At 32.1% G+C, this 18,349-nt stretch overlaps 1 protein-coding gene across 12 annotated transcripts in view; it reads right to left on the bottom strand.

The window, feature by feature from the left end:
- LOC145241637 (titin-like) overlaps positions 1 to 18,349 on the bottom strand; it is a 698,616-nt gene that overhangs the window by 144,293 nt on the left and 535,974 nt on the right. For all 12 annotated transcript variants that reach the window (XM_080104717.1, XM_080104725.1, XM_080104729.1 and 9 more), the window contains 11 exons: positions 17,533 to 17,838; positions 16,348 to 16,653; positions 14,749 to 15,051; positions 13,527 to 13,832; positions 12,775 to 13,080; positions 9,895 to 10,197; positions 7,782 to 8,087; positions 5,937 to 6,242; positions 3,101 to 3,403; positions 2,129 to 2,434; positions 354 to 659 (listed from right to left, as the gene is read on the bottom strand). In XM_080104717.1, the coding sequence (XP_079960843.1) occupies positions 354 to 659; positions 2,129 to 2,434; positions 3,101 to 3,403; positions 5,937 to 6,242; positions 7,782 to 8,087; positions 9,895 to 10,197; positions 12,775 to 13,080; positions 13,527 to 13,832; positions 14,749 to 15,051; positions 16,348 to 16,653; positions 17,533 to 17,838 (3,357 nt within the window). The remainder of the gene's footprint in view (positions 1 to 353; positions 660 to 2,128; positions 2,435 to 3,100; positions 3,404 to 5,936; positions 6,243 to 7,781; positions 8,088 to 9,894; positions 10,198 to 12,774; positions 13,081 to 13,526; positions 13,833 to 14,748; positions 15,052 to 16,347; positions 16,654 to 17,532; positions 17,839 to 18,349) is intronic.

Here is an 18,349-nt window from a genome sequence, read left to right as displayed (position 1 = left end):
ACTTTTGTTGATTTCTAAGAAAACGTATTTAATATTCAAGGCAATTTATAAAATGAACGATTTTTTTTGTAATTGTTTTTTTTTTAGGTGGGGGGGTTAAGACCATGTTTTTGGTAATGTATAGGACTAAAGATATCTTTTATTGGAGAAAACTGGTTCTAACATAAGGTCTTAGGATGTAATAGACTCACATTCTTCACGAGAGTTAAATCAATGCTGAAACCTCTTTCTAGAATCCAGTTTTGATCTGATTCACTTTTACCATTTAAATTGAATAAAAGGCATGTTCGATATTGCTTTGGGAGTGTGACTCTTCTTTAAGATTCATGTTTCTAATGTAAATTTTTACTTACCGATCTTCTTCATTGGTTTTGTGACATCCACTGATTCCAGGGGTTTGCTATAGCCCTCAGCATTGATAGCAATAACATGGAAGTAATATTCTGTATCCTCGGTTAATTTGGTGACTGTGTATGAAGTAACTGTTGGATTGACAGTATCAGCCTTGGACCAAAACGGTCTTGAATCGATTTTGTATTCGATAAGATAGCCTGTCAGTGGAGTGCCTCCATCGTTTTTGGGTGGTTTCCAGCTTAGATCCGCAGAGTTATTTGTTACATTACTGATTTCCAAAGGACCGACTGGTTGGGATGGAACATCTGTAAGATGTAATTAGGAACCAAATTGTTATAAAAGTATAATTAATTTTATATTAAGATAATTAACAGAAGGGAAACAACTCTAACGAGACGTGTTATTGCGTGAAAATTATAATTAAGGTTGTATAAAGTAATTAATAAAAGGGAGACAATCTACCGAGACGTGTTATTATGTGAAGATTAAAATTAATTTTGCTAAAGTAATGTTCTTTTAAACTCTATTAATAAAATCATTTCCTGCTTAGATTAACAGTGTTATTCGTGACATTTTCCCACATTAGAAATTGACCTTGTATCTAACTTTGCTCTCGTGGGGAGGCAAGTATATAGGAACCAAATTGTTACAAAACTATGATTTATTTTATTAAAACAATGTCCTTTTAATCTCTATTTATAAAATCATTGGATGCAAAAATAGTGAATATTTTAATACATGAGGATTTGCTCGGAATTTTAAATCCAGAAATGATTTTCTATTTAACGGCTTAAATGCTTCCAAATTCCTTGAACATTTCGGAGGATCATTAAGTAATTCCTTTTTTCCAACTCTTCACAATAAATTAAAATGGCTAATTAGTTTACATAGAGGCCTAAATACATTGTGATGGATTTTATTTACTATTTTAAATAAATTTTTTTCATTTTAATATTTTATGCCATTTTATTTTTGATTTCAATAAATAAGTAATAGTAAAGACAAAAGTATGTGTAAGCCATTTAAAGAAACCAAGAAACATGATGCAATTTTATTCATATAAACATTAACAATTTGATTTATATATGTTTTAGAAAGCAATTTGATTTATGTTTTAGAAAACAATTTGATTTATATATGTTTTAGAAAGCAATTTGATTTATGTTTTAGAAAACAATTTGATTTATATATGTTTTAGAAAGCAATTTGATTTATATATGTTTTAGAAAGTAATTTGATTTATGTTTTAGAAAGCAATTTGATTTATATATGTTTTAGAAAGCAATTTGATTTATTTATGTTTTAGAAAACAATTTGATTTATGTTTTAGAAAGCAATTTGATTTATATATGTTTTAGAAAGCAATTTGATTTATATATGTTTTAGAAAGCAATTTGATTTATTTATGTTTTAGAAAACAATTTGATTTATGTTTTAGAAAGCAATTTGATTTATATATGTTTTAGAAAACAATTTGATTTATTTATGTTTTAGAAAGCAATTTGATTTATGTTTTAGAAAACAATTTGATTTATATATGTTTTAGAAAGCAATTTGATTTATATATGTTTTAGAAAGCAATTTGATTTATTTGTTTTAGAAAACAATTTGATTTATGTTTTAGAAAGCAATTTAATTTCTATACGTTTTAGAAAGCAATTTAATTTCTATACGTTTTAGAAAGCAATTTGATTTATCTGTTTTAGAAAGCAATTTATACAAAAATCACAATAAAAATTAAATTTAACAAAAGAAAACTCAAAAAGGACATTACCAAATGGACTCTTTGCCATCGTGGTATCTTTTGTTACCAAAGGTTCACTTTCGCCAACCTTATTCTCAGCAATAACTCGGAAATGGTAAAGTGTCTTTTCTTGAAGATGTGGGACACACAGTTCTGTTGTATCTTTGCTGACTTTTTCAACTTTAGCCCAGTATTTGTTCTCTGCTGGACGCTTCTCAACAATATATCCAGTGAGAGGGGAGCCACCATCATCAGTCGGGGGTTTCCACTTGATGCTGATTGAAGTACGCTGGACATCTGTTACTGTTAATGGCCCGACTGGTCTTGAAGGAACCACTAGAAATCGAAGAATAAAATGTGAATTTTTCTATTTATGAAATAAAGGAAAGTCGTATTGTGTGTGTGTCTGAATAAAGCCTTACATATTCTGATTCAATATGACTCCAAAGCAAATATTGTAATATTCATTCACTTAGAGTCAGCAAGAACCAAATTAGATGGAAGTCGTGTGTGTGTGCGTGAGAGAGAGAGAGAGAGAGAGAGAGAGGGGGGGAAAGAGAGAGGGTATATGTGTGTGTGCCTGGCGATATTACCTGGACCAGATGTCTATGAGAAATTTAGATGAATCGGTATTTACTCTTGATAACTACAACCTCCATTACCTTTGTAATTAAAAAAAATTAACTCTAATTAAAAAATCGATTCAGACTAGATAAGTTAAGATAGGACATTTGATGTAATCGCTCTATGTTTGGATTGTGATGAAATTTAAGAGTCATTTTCAATAAAATAAATATATGAAAATAACATGTTGAGTATTGATTTCTGGAATATGATTCCAATATTTAAAATCACGTTTTGAACTTTTGAACACACACACACACACACACACACATATATATATATATAGATAGATAGATAGAGAGAGAGAGAGAGAGAGGGAGGGAGAGTAAGTTGTTTTACTTCATATGTATATATTTAAAGCATAAAAGTATTACTTACATAAGCCTTTCTTTGTTTTAATAGCCTTTGATGTAATACAATATGGACTTGTTCCAATTTTATTTTCAGCAGATACTCTGAAGAAATAATCCATGTTTTCTTCAAGTTTCATAACTTTGCAATATGTATCAATACAGCTGACCTTAGTGACCTTAGTCCAGCTATCAGGAGCATATGGAGACATATCAATGTGGTAATATAAGATGAGAGACCCGCCATCAAATTTGGGTGGATCCCATTCAATCTCAATAAAGTTTTCACCGATTCGGCCTGATCGTAAGTTGATTGGAGGTCCTGGAGGAACTGCAAATTGAATGTAAAAAAAGGATAATATGATTAATATACATAGGAAAAAAATTTAAAAATAAAAACAATTGTAAAATATCTATAAAATGATAAACTATGCTATCCAGGGAGCTTTGTCACATGATTGAGTACAAAACTTTTTCTATGTGACAGTTGGATTAGCAGGTTATACTGAAGTACTTACTAAAGCCATCTTCAAGGATGTATTTTTCTTTTACTGGGAGGTTTTGCTGTCCTCCCACATACAGCGACTGGTATTCATAAATGGCTTCCCACTCAGACCTGAGAGTATCCTATATCTCTGAAAAGCCACTATTTTTCCATACATGGAGTATTGTTGCCACATCTGGGCTGATTCATCTACCATTAGTCTTTCTTTCTTTCTTAGACAGGATCCCCCCCCCACAAAAAAAGAGTCTCAAATCTAATAGGTTTTACACTATCGCTCAAGCACCAATCTCTGTCCCATCACTACCATGTTGCATCCCTGTGCCTGTTTTAAAGGTACTTTAACGGAACATGCTTTGATAAACTCGTAGCATTTGTGCACCCTCGACGTACATACTCCCGACTAACATGACAAGCAGCAATAGCTCACCCTTCACTGTTGAGGTCCCGAGATACTTGAAAATTTTCTACTCTTATAGTAGCTTCCTTCAAACTGCTAGATTTTGGAATTCCCTGCTTGTTTCCTACTTCCCTGACTATACTAACATGTGGAAGTTTAAATATTATTTGAACAAACATCTTGTTGTTCAACTCCCCACATAGTCCTCTGCAGTCATGATTATAATATTAACTTCTTTTGTCCAATCGACAATACATCTTGTTTGGGGTGAAAAAGTATTTTTTTTAAATCTGATATTAAATTGTTAATTATGTTATTCTTTGTTAGTATTGCCTGTAGTAAGGATAGCATATACGGCACAATCACATTGACACACCGGTTCTCGCCAGATCACTGAAGTTAAGCAACATCGAGCCTGACCAGTACCAGATGAGTGACCATTTGAGAAGGCGAGGTGCTGCATGTATCGTGAGGTAAGATACCAGGTTGGGAAACTGGCGCAGTCTATCCTTCTCTTGAGGGTAAATGGGCCTCTCTTAAGTAGGCAACCCATCTAGTGATGGCGTTACAACAAAAAATACTCTTGATAGCCCTAGCGAAGCATCATCTATTCAGCTATGGACAAGATATGAATTACACTACAAACTTGCGTAGTGAGTTCAATCTCGGCCGCAGCCGCATGTTATGTTTTTTAAGGATAGAAAAAAGTGACAGTTTTGTATTTTATTTTTCAAGCATAGCATGTTTTAATGAGAATAGCTGATTCTTTCATTTATTCTTACAATTTTTCATTTTGCTTATAAAATGCAACGTTTTATGTACAATGATCTAATATAAAAGTATAACTATTATTTATATAGTCAAGACCAAAATTGTAAAAAGGATAATAAAAACTGACAAATTCTATATTGTCCTTACATAGCTCTTTTATCGGTTTGATAGTATTAGTAACCTCAAAAAGTATCTTCCAAACTGCATTATTTCTTTGCTAGGAGGTTTCATTATCATTCTACATATAGCGCTTGGTATTCCCAAATGGTTTCCCAACTGGTATTGACCATGTTCCACGTTTCTTAACTTTGTAGATCTAATGAGATTATGCTGTAAAAAAAAATATATAAAAAGCACTTTTTTGTGTTTATGTGTGTGTGTGTTCCCTATGGATTCCAAAAAGGCTGAGCTGATTTTAACGAATTTTTATACAAATATACTTTATGTGTCTGCGAGTGTTCTTATTTAGGTTTTGTATCAAAATATCTCTAATAAGTATCGAAAATTGATAATTTGAAGCTATCCCATTAAAGAAAGAACAGTCCGATTTTGCCCCAAATTAACACTTTTATACAGCCTGACGTCATAAGTGTATTAGAGAAGTTTTATCACCACACAAATGAAAAGGCGCGGCATATAAGACTAACAGTAGGTTCTTTGATAAGGCAAGGGCAAATTCAAAATGAATGTTTCTGTTTAGAGCAAAATCAAACCATGATATTTGACTTGCATTTTAAACTTTAATTTAAGTCATTGTATAAAAATGATTTTATAAATTAACTGTACGTTCTCTACATTGCAAATTAGACTACAACATATTGCTAAGTCAGAGCGGTTAGGAATGTGAACTTCCTTCTGGCGCACTGCTATGTGTTCTTGATTAAAGCAAGCAATCAACCGATTTGATTGACAAATGGGTGATTTCATAGTTGCTTTCTTTTTATTTTTAATTGTCTTGTTTCCTTTTTTGTTAGGACAGAGGCGTTCTTCAAAATGGTTCTAATTCCATCAGCTATGACCGGAGAGAAAAAAAAATCCCTGATCAACTCTATATCGTTCTTAAATATATATATATATATTATATATATATATATATATATATATATATATATATATATATATATATATATAGTATTTATATAGTTCAGGAAAAAAATTAAAGACAATAAAAAAAACTGATATCATTCTTACATAGTTCTTTCATTGGTTTGATGGTACTGGTGGCTTCAAGAGGACGGCTATGTCCTTCAGCGTTGACTGCTATGACACGGAAGTAATACTCAGTTCCTGCTGTTAGGTCCTTGGTAGTGAATGTGGTAACCGAAGCATCAACTGTGCCTGCTTTCGACCATGTTGTCCTCGCCATAGATCTAAATTCAATCAAATAGTTTGTAATTGGTGTACCGCCATCGTTTTCGGATGGCTTCCATTTCAAATCAGCCGATCGGTCAGTCACATTTGTAATAACCAAAGGACCAATTGGTGGCGATGGAACATCTGAAATTAAAAATAAAATGAAAAGAAATGAGAAATAGTAACAATGAAACATTTTCAAATCTTAAGTTTCTTTTTAACCAAAATCACCAATGATATTATGTCAATGAAGAAATAAAGAAAAATTCATAAATTTAGTCAATAATATGACAAAATAAAAATTTTGTTTTTCATAAACAGAGTTATTAGTAGGGCTTATTACAACATTATATTCTTTTCATTGTTTTGACTCTCGAGTATATATCCGACACAGTTAGACACAATTAATCAACCGAGGATCACATCACATCACTCTACATAAAAACATATAAGATATCAATGGATATATACCTGAGAATCAAAACAAAGAAAAGAATATGCTGTTGTCATAGCCCTACTTAGTAATCAACCATAATTCATACCATTGATCAATTTTCGTACTTCCATAATATTCTTCATTTTTTTAGCTGACCATCAGCCCATTTAATTAATCAGTAATATCTAATATTTAATTAATCATATACAATATATCAGTGGCTTTTCACCTTGATAAAAATAATCAGAGAGTAAAAAATGTAAAAAATATATCACTTTCTGGCTATCTCGTAGTTATCCATAAAAAAAAAACAATATAATACCTCGCACTATAATAAAATAATGCATATATATATATATATATATATATATATATATATATATATATATATATATATATATATATATATATATATATGTATATATATATATATATATATAATACCTCGCACTATAATAAAATAATGCATATATATATATATATATATATATATATATATATATACCATAACATCATAACATACACAAGTTAGTAATTAAAAAACTGCCATCCTTCAACGTTTGACATGAATTATATTTCCATAACGAGACATTTTCTTTCTTTGTTTTCCTTTCTTCTTTCTGTACTATAATTATACGGATTTTTTAGATGTTTTCTTCACCGATTGAGACATTATTTTTATATAAATATAAGTGCAAACAATGGCAGAGCATTATTTATTTTCCTTTGTTGTTGACGGAAAATTTACACTCATAATAAACAGTAAGATATCGCCTATATTGCATTCATTTTAAAAAAAATCATAATTCATCTCTAAATGTTGACTTTTGCTCACGTTGGATCATTCGTATGTTTTTAGTATATGTTGAAATAAAGAAGAGCTTCAAAAGAGTTTCAGTAAGTAAAAAATATGAATCTGTCGAAAATTAAATATTTGATCGCTTGGCGACAGTTATTAGTTGTGTTTTTGTTTAATTTTTGACTTTTCAGTTGTTAAACATACGACGTTGAAATAAAAAATGGCAGCCATCTTGAATTTCATTTTTCAAAGCTTTGTAAATACTGATAGGAAATCAGATAAAACAAAGACTTTAAACATTGCTAAAACTTAAAAGCAACGTATATTGATAGAAGATTATCTTTTCTTGCGTTTGGTAAAAGTTATTTGTTTACTATTTGTTTTTTACCCATAATTTATCTGTTGGAAATTGTAACGCAATTGCCAGAGGAGATCTATTATCACTTACCAAATGGACTTCGAGCTAAAGTTGCACCTTCTGATTCCAAAGGTTTACTCTCACCAACACTGTTGATCGCCATCACCCTGAAAAGATATTCTGTCTTTTCATAAAGCTTGGTACAACAATGCTTGAATGTGTTTGCGGTGACTCTATCCACTCTGCTCCACACGATTGATTCTGGGTGCTTTTTCTCTACAATGTAGCCAATAATAGACGAACCACCATCATCTTGTGGAGGTTTCCATTTAATAGTAATAGATTTTCGTTGTACATCAACAATCTCAAGAGGTCCCATTGGACTGGAAGGAACGCCTGAAAGTTCAAATAAAAACAATATTTAGATAAAATATTATATAGCATAATGGAGACATTTTTCTAATCATTTTCAGTAACTGCTTTATAAAATTTGATATAAATATAAATTCATCTTATTTTATTTACAACAGAACCGCTAGTGCTCTAAGCAGCAGCAGCAACAAAGTATAACAGCTAACATATGCAAATGACCAAGTCGGCTGCGTGATGTGACGTCACAGCTGAGACAAAAGGACACACATGGATGGAGAAACGGGTTCGGAAAAGCATGTGTTAAAGACACATATATAACATCACAGTAGAGCCGTGAAGTCACACATGGCTGAAGAAGCACGAATAAAGGTCTTTTTTTTTTAACTGAAAGAGCAAGTTGAATTTCTTTCCTCTTCCTTTCTTCTGTTTCCTTGCGACAGAGTCTACATGTTAACATGTAACGTTACACTAGCAGGAAGACACAACGTTGCTCGGGATTGAATGAGGATCACTAATATGTACTTTTTCGCTATGCTCATAACATTATATTACTTTCTTTTTCTTTTTTTTTACTGTTTTCCTCTTTCTGTTTCATCTCAAAATATAGTCAGAAGAAGTTGAAGTCTCGAAAAACTCTCTGAATTAGTATCTTATATAAGTATGGTTTAAATTTCATTAACATATGGTACATATTTGAAGTTTTCTGTTCTCATGCGTCAATCAAAGATGAGAGCATATATATATATTAGACACATAGAAGGTAATGTAGAAATTTGTAACCACTTCCATAGTCTTCCCCCAAAAATCTATACAAGAGCTAACAGAGATGAACGCCATCTCCTTCATGGATGTGAACCATCCAATGAAACAATGGCCCAAGGACTGAAGTCAAAGAGAAATATTCTCAGACATGTCGAGCATTTAACATCTCTGTAAGAAAGCACACTACAGATGTGAACCAGATGATTAGAGAATAGCCCCATTTTTAATAACATGGCTACACAGCCCCTTCTGAGATTCTCACTCCTGGCCCAGAAACATTGTGATTCTAGTAGAAATGAGGCAGCCAAAGTTGTTATGCTCAGATGGGACTACAAAACTGACTCAACCATCTGTGAATGTGGCGAGAAGGACCATATGATGTAACAATACCTTGTCTACCCTCTACTGTTCAACAAGTGCAGCTTGAATGATCTTGCAGAGAACAACGATAATGCAAAGGAATGCATAAAAAAGTAGGAAACGTTCATATGTTTCAAAGACATCCAAAAATGTTTATAATATTTCTATTTTAATGTATTTCATAAAAGTTTTTTGTATTACTAATGAAATAATAAACAGCCACCTAAAATTAATTATACCTGTTAAGGATGAAACATAATGATGTGAGGAGAATAAGAGTACTTGATGAATAGAGAGTGAAAGAATTTGCTACCTTCTTTGTGAGACTACGTATATGAAAGTAGTTTCTTTGGAATAACTGCTATGTTTTAAAACAAGGATGAAATGTACGCATAGGTTATTAAAATACACTTTAGGAATTGGTTTAAATGATGAGTGGGAAGAATTTGTTTAGGAAATGTTTGGTTAGTTTCCTATTGAAACTGTTTATGCCGGGGCAATATTGAGATGATTTTGTTACATGCACAGATAAAGTTAAAAAGAAGATGAAGATTTTTATTTGATACACAATTGCTGAATAATTAAATGATTGATTCTGTGTTAAAATTCATGTGTACAGAATGAAAGCAATCTTAAAGAAACCACGGATTTCATAAGAACCTGAAAATATTAACAGAAAATGAATTCAATAATTCAATTCTACACTTACTCATTTCTCGAGTAGGTACGACAGCATCAGCAAGTTCACAAGGTTTGCCTGGGCCAGCTTTGTTTTCTGCAGTCACGCTCAAGTAGATGGGGACACCTTCCTTGAGTTCTGTTACCTGCCAAGCTGTTTCTGAGCCATCCACTTTCATCACTGTTGACCAATCATCCTTCTTTTCTTTCTTCTTTTGGACGATGTATTTGAGGATTTTACTGCCGCCATTATCTCGAGGTGGTCTCCATTCAAGGTAGGCAAAGTTGCTGCCAATTTTAGTTGTACGCAAATCAACTGGTGGACCGGGAGGAACTGAAAATAAAATATTTTCATGTAATAAATTATGTGAAATTAAAGCAGCATTAACAACCAAATTATCGGTTAGATTAAAAGACGTGTTTGTGTCATTATTTCAACTAGTTTGTAACATACACATTCAATATCTCCAGATACTAACCTTTTATCATATATATTGCACGTTTATCTGTTTATTCATTATTACTTTTATCTATTTACCCATTTATGTGCTTATAATTTTCCATCAACTGATTACACTATATATATATATATATATATATATATATATATATATTATTTAATCACTAGATACGAAATTAATTGGTTCCAGCTTGACTTTCATATGCTGAAAAACGTTTTACACATAGATCGTCTAATCGGTTCTAAGTCCTATGAAAACACTCATTAAATTTTATAAGCGTAAAACTAAAATAAAATAAGAGCCAAATAGTACCTAACCTAAATTGCTATCTATTCTTTTTATTTCCTTTGACATCCAGATATAAAATTCTATTTAATAAAAGACGACTGAGATATATAACATAATATTTTAATCATTATTTTAATCGTTGCTCAATCCAATCTATGGGCACACAGGCGCTTGAAAGAAAAGGGATTATAAATTAAATGGATTATTTACTTTCTTACAGCTAATTTGCGATTTCTAATAAAAATAACTACAAATTCCTCCACCCCTTACAAACATTTCAGAGAGAATACGATAAAAATTAAAGCAGAAAATCATTCTTCAATCTATGTTCTTCAAATGTGGTTAAAATTGTAATGCACACATTAATTTATCTCAATTTTTTAAAATAATTTTAATCGATGGGGAGTAAGTAGAAAAATTAAATTCAAGAAAAAAGTCTTTTCCAGATAAATATCAACACAAATATTTCTAGAAAATTACTAAATAAAAATCAAATCGAATAAAACCCCGATGCAAAAAAAAAAAAAAAAAAAAAATTCGAAGAAATAGGTGCTTGAAAAATAGTCTTTTTACTAATGATATCTTTCATATCCTGAAAATTTTTTGCAAGGACAAAAAATTTTCACATCACGTTTCGTAAGCAGAGTTTCCCATCTAGAGATTCCACTATATATATATATATATATATATATATATATATATATATATATATATATATATATATATACTAGCATTTCAGCCCGGCGTTGCCTGGGTGTTTAGAGGTGTGTGTTGAGCAAAAAAAAAAAAAAAGTGGTAGTAGGAAGGCAGGCTCGAACCCGTACTGCGAAGGAGGAAAAGAACGCGAAAAAAAACCTGACGTCTTTGCTGTTACGACCACCGCCAAACCGGAAGTGACGTAGGTTTAAATTAAAGCTAGACAATCGAAAAGAGGGGATGACTTTCGAAAATATCGGCGAAAAAAGCAACGCCTCCCTGTAGAAAAGTGCCCAGTTGAGGGTGAAGAAATTAATGTTTTTAACCAACTTTTGGTATTTGTTGTCTGAAGGGTCGAGCTTATAAAACAATACTGAACTTGTGAAAATCTGTCGCCTCTGTCGAAAGATTTAAGCACACATGCAAACATACATACATACATACATTTATATATTGGTAGGTCATATTTTCGACCCAAACCGATTAAAAAGTTTGCCCTATCTCTGAATACCCTTTACGTAAAATTTCAAATGTTTAGACCAGAAAGTGTCTGAGTAATTTGGTAGAGACCGCAGAGGTCAATTTTTTAAAAAATTTTGACCCTATTATGACCCCTTAACATTTATTGTTTTTGGCTCAAATCAAGTTATTAAGTTAGATACATGTCCAAGGAATCTGTATCTAAAATTTCAATTGTTTATACCCAAAATTGGCGGAGGAGTTTGGTAGAGTTCTCAAAGGTTAAATCGTTGAACTTTGACCCCTTAACAGCCAAATTTATGGCCGAAAAGGGATTACAAAGATTTTCTCAAGTCTCACTACCCTGTATATCAAATTTCGAGTCTACAGACTGAAAATTGACAGAGTTATTGCGTAGGGAAATGTACACAGACAGACACACACAGACACTTTCACTTTTATAGATTGTATGTGCGGGTATTTAAGCAGCATATTTTCATTTACAACAAACATTACTGAATAGCACTGAATGTTTTTGCTTGATTAGTCATTTGTATTTATTCGATCTTTCAAATGACCCAACGTGTATTTCTGTCGAATTCGAATCGTCGTATGCAGACTCCGTAGGGGGTTTTGTTCCATCTTTAACTCTTTTTTTATTGCATGTACTTTCAACTGATTCAATAACCGTCATCAGACGAGGTAATTATCTGGTTTATTTATGTTTGCTGGGTTCGAACTGTAAACTTTTTTTTTCATAGGTTTTTGACAGTATGTTTGGATGTGCCGTAATTTATATATATATATATATATATATATATATATATATATATATATGTATATATATATATATATATATATATATATATAGAGAGAGAGAGAGAGAGAGAGAGAAAGATAGATAGAAATAAAACAATGTTATATTTTTCTTATTGCCATTTAGTAGATGTGATTGAAAGATAAAACGTTTTTCATATATTATTTTAGAAACTTAGTGGAAAACTTACGTATTTCCCTGGTTGGCTTAGTGGTATCAGTTGTTTCCAAAGGAGGACTTTCTCCTTCCTTGTTGACAGCAATGACACGGAAATAGTATTCAGTGCCTTCAACCAATCCATCAACTCTCGAAATAAAAACATGTGGATCAACTTCGCAATTTTTTAACCAAGCCAAACGTGAAGCAGATTTGTACTCAACAATATATTTCAGAATTGGAGTTCCTCCATCAACCTCAGGGGCTTTCCATTCAATATCAACAAAGTTATAGGAGACTTTAACAACTTCCAGTGGACCTTTCGGACGTCCTGGAACACCTGCAAAGTTAAAACATTAAAAGTGATTAAAATATACAGAATATAATTTAATTTAATATTATGTATTACATGTATTAGATCTGTGCAAAAATTTTGCCGATTTAAAATTTAATCTTGAACATGAAAAACGGTGTTTTTGAAAATCTTTATTGATAACAATAATGACCTTTGCTCTCTATAATTTAATTCTATTTGTCAACGAAATGCCTTGTAAAATTCTTTAGGTTTTTCATGTGAAATATGACTAACTCATATTCAGTCATCTCTAGTAATGTTAATCTAAGGCCATTTATTTACCCTGTGCTCCAATAGCAATTAAAACAAATGTATCTGGAAGATGTCGCCAACAAGATTAGAGCTAATTAATCTGGTGGAAAGTGCATGTTGTTGCCAAGCACAGAACATCTGAAAACATTAAAAGAACAAATAAGAGTCATAAAACGTACCGAATGGGCTTTTTGCCATGGTGCATCCGTCCGTCACGAGTGGGTCACTATGACCAATTTTATTCACAGCAGTAACCCTAAAGTCATATTCTGTATTCTGTGTAAGATTCTGAACACAGTAGCTTGTAATAGCTGGAGCGACTTGTTCAACTGTATTCCAATATTGTCTGTGTGCTTCTTTCTTCTCAATGATAAATCCAGTCAGTGGACATCCTCCATCATCCTCTGGATGTTTCCAAGCAATTGAAATGGATGTCTTTTGTATGTCAAAGACTTTGATAGGTCCTCGGGGCTTGGATGGTTTTTCTGAAAAACAATTAGAACCATGGTAATATATATCAGGAACACAATTTTCTTTTTTGTATTTACAAGTTTTAAAAATACAAGAAAATTAAGAAAGGCATTAAGTAGAAGATGGAGTTTAAAGTGTTAATCTCTATTTATATAAATTTAGGTATGTGTATATGTTTATATACTTGTACATGCAAACTAATTAACGGATCATTATGAATTTTGGAACACAACAGCTAGGCATAAAGGAGTGTAACATAGATTTTCACTCAAAATGGTTTCTTGTTTATTAATATTATACAAAAACAGCAAGATAAAATAATATTTCTTGTGTGTACACACTTTTTCATTGTCTCATGCTAATGTCATGGCATAATCACGTTGACACACCGATTCCCATAAAATCACCGAAGTTAAGCAAGATTGAGCCTGGTCAGTACTAAAATGGGTGACCATTTGGGAATTCCAGGTGCTGTATGTACTCTTTGCTTATCTCGGCATTGTTTCCAGTCGTTGTGAACTTCTTGCCACTGGACTCAAGCAGCGCCGATTCAGGAAAGGTGTGGTTGAGGATTATGCAACCCTTGCCTCACAATTACACGTGCAGCCACCCTTACAATGGGTATCAATTGTCTTTTTGGGACTGAATGAAGGAGTTTTTTTATACTTATGCCACTAAATTGTGGTTTTATCTAATTAGATTTTGGAACAATTCATTTTAAAATGAGTAAAGCCAGAATTTTGTAGCAACATCAGATAAACTACCAACCAACATCGAATGATTTATTTTTAATATATAAAAGGTGTTAACATACGTACAAATATGAATTGCTCTAGCATCTTATTTTACAGAAAATTGAATGCAAAATAGTTCATGTGAATGCAAAATAGTTCATGTGAATGCTAAATAGTTCATGTGAATGCTACTTACCAAGTGGTTTCATGGGAGAAACTGCATATTCCGCATCACATGGATTACTTAAGCCAACTTTATTTTCGGCACAAACTGAGAAATAATAATCAATGTTTGTTCGGAGTCCTGTGACCGTGGCACTTAATGTCTGACCGTTGACGGACATAACCTTCGCACGAGTGTCTTGCAGGTCTTCACGTTTCTGGATAATGTAATTTGTTATTCGAGATCCGCCATCATAAGTGGGAGGTTTCCATTCCAAAATGGCAAAATCTGCTCCAACCTTTGTAGCACGGAAGTAAATTGGTGCTCCAGGAACCGCTACGAAAATGAAGGGAAAGAACATAAAGTTATTACATAATTAAATCAGTTTTGTTTTTACTAAAATGTCACCACTTATCAAGGTTTAAAAACTATTCAAGTATCACCTGGATGATCAGACAACATGATGATGATTGGTAATGATGGTGGTGATTGGGCAGAATTTGATTATTTAAAAAGACGGCTCAACAAAAATTTGTTTACATTGGACTTGAAAAAGACCATCTTGTAGTCAGCTGGAAATTGCAATAAAAAATACCAATGGGTGATCTCAATGAATAAAAAATCAGATAATTATTCTTTATGAAAAATGTTAAACTAATTTTGGCCTTTTCATGTTCACCTTTAGTCGTGAACCCCAGTCACATGTTTGCCAGTCTGGCATAAGTATCGTCATGATTTAAACAAAATGAAATTAAATTCTATTCATTACACTATTATTATTATCAGTATTATTATAATTATTATTATTATTATTATTATTATTATTATTATCAGTATTATTATTATTATTATTATTATTATTATAATTGTTATTATTATTATGTAGTTCCTAATCAAGTTAATTAAACTAAAAGTGAAATTGCAATAACTTGGTTAAAACACAAAACTCAATATGAATCATATATGTTCTAAAAGTAGAAAATTATGCACGTCTGAATGTGACTTGAATGAAATCTAAAAAGTAATTGATAACTTAATAAAATTAATTTTAAACTGTTCGTTTAAAAACTTTTTTACTTTTATTTCTGCCAAACAAGGCATATTTCCACTGAGACGTAAGGGCTGGGGGGTTGAGTTGACTCTAAATGAGATCATCGCATTCTACATTAAGATGGTTCTCCCATGCCGATCGACACCTGAGTCCTCGACACACTTCAACCATTCCCGGTTTTAGCACTACCAAAATCATAGGGGACAGCTATCAGCTCCATTCATGTCTTCACTGTCCTAATCTATATCTTCAGTTGGCTGCCTCTTTGCTTCCTGCAGCCAGTGAGTACAATTGGACTTACCAACTTGTGGATGAATTCTTTGTCATGACATTGAAGAATGTAACCAAATCAACAAAGTTGCCTCTTCAGAAGAGTCTCTCTGATGCTGCTGATGTTGCATCTTGCCGGATGGTGCAGTTTGGGATTTGTTCAGAAAAACAGATGAGTAAGTTGCATCGAAGATATTTTTTATGATAAGCATCAGACTGAATTTGGTTTGAAATTCATCAGATCTGTCAACTACTTTCATTAATATGCAACCATTTACTAAGTTTTCAATAATAAAAAAAAATGAACTCACCAATTTTCTTGACTGGTCTTGTTGTTTCCAGTGCTTCGAGAGGAGGACTTTCCCCTTCTGCATTAATGGCCATAACACGGAAATAATAATCCGTGTCTTCCATCAACCTGATCACAGTGAAAGTCGTAGTGCCAGCTTTACAATTGCCAGCATTATTCCAGTATGTCCTAGATGCTATTTTGTATTCAACATTATAGCCAGTGATTGGACTTCCGCCATTATTTTCTGGTGGCTTCCAGCTCAAGTCTGCAGAGTTATTGGTGACATTAGTCACATCCAATGGCCCAACTGGACGTGTAGGCACACCTAAAAATAAAACATTTAAGCAGCATTTATATTATTAACACCAAAGACAAATTTGCATGGGAAAAATATATTTACGTTATATTTATTGCCAAAAATAATAACTCTTTGCTGTTGGATATTTTTATTAAAGCGAAAAACTATATCAAAACAAATAATTCAAGATATACTTTCAAATGTATAATTTTAATAAACTATCTTTATAAAATATCTATTTATATAAAGTTAGGTACGTGTATTATATATTTCTATGCATAGGATTCACTCCTAAACTAACAAATAGATCATTATGAATTTTGAAGCATAACTGCTAGGTCTAAATGTGAGTAATGTGGGCTATATTTAGTTTAATTTAGTTTTATGTAATAAAAAGGGGATAGGAGTCCTTTGTGAAAATTTAGATTGCTCCAATTTTTGTGAATTTTTGACAATAGATATTAGGCATCAATTATAAATATTCGCTAAATTTCATTTTTTTTTAATATTTTAAAAGTTTTTTTAGGGGGCATAATATGGGCAAAACCTTCCATTTGAAATTTCAGATATTTTAGATTTGCATGAAATTCAATCCATAGTCATTAGACACCAATTAAGCAAGAATCCTTGAATTTCAGTTTTTTCTTAAATTTAGCTTTTCAGTTTCAGACATTCTCTAGAATCAAAATCATGTAATGAACTTTGATTAAAATTAGAATTAGGATTCTAGAAATAAGATTTAGTAACATAAATATCTCTATTTTAATCTCCATAATAGGGACATAAAAGTGGTGCAAAACTGTTATGTTTGTGGAATTAATTTTACTCATCATGGGACGTGTATTCTAATAGATTTATCAAAAAATAAGATGGAATTAATTTGCAAGGAATAAAACAGATACTCACCGAATGGACTCTTTGATAATGTTGCATCTCTAGTTTCAAGAGATTCACTTTCTCCAGCTTTGTTTTCAGCAATGACTCTAAAGAAGTATTCCGTTTTCTCTTCAAGTCCTACTACGTGCAAGTTCAATGTGGTTGGAGAAACCTTTTCAATTTTAGACCAATATCGGCTGGTTGAAGGCTTTTTCTCTACAATGTAGCCAGTAATTGGACTACCACCATCATCATCAGATGCCTTCCAAGACAGTTTCATGGAGGTACGTTGAACATCCTTTACCACAAGTGGACCAATCGGTCTTGATGGAGGAACTAAAAAAGTTTAAAAGAAGAAAAAATTTTTAATTGCAATCTTATAAGCACTTATTAATACCTTTTTTAATCATAAAACATGATTGGTATTCGTTTTTATATATATATATATATATATATATATACCATTGTGACCTTGCAGGCCAGAAATAAGCAAGACAGAAACACAGTGGTATAATTAACAAAAAGTGTATTAACAAAAGTATGTTACAGAAGTATACGTCATGACTCTTTGGCCATAAATGCCATGAATCGTTGCATTTACTTTCTTCCCATCACAAGAAAATGTGACATAAGATTGTAAAGTGGGGAGAGTCAAACCAAAACTTCTAAGGGAGCATTCTTGCCTATTAAAAATTGCCCCCCCCCCGTCAACATTCCTTGATCAGAGTGCCTTAGGCAGTAAGCAATAAATTTATTCCACTCGAAAGACGAGATGCAAGGCCTGGGAGAATGGATCATGTAGGACTATTGAGAACTAATCCCTAAGCCCGTTAGATAAAAGGCCATC

The sequence above is a fragment of the Euprymna scolopes genome, chromosome 20 (assembly GCF_053919585.1).
Source record: "Euprymna scolopes isolate OS-2025 chromosome 20, ASM5391958v1, whole genome shotgun sequence".
NCBI lineage: Eukaryota > Metazoa > Mollusca > Cephalopoda > Sepiida > Sepiolidae > Euprymna > Euprymna scolopes.
This window is presented reverse-complemented; position numbering and strand designations above follow the sequence as displayed.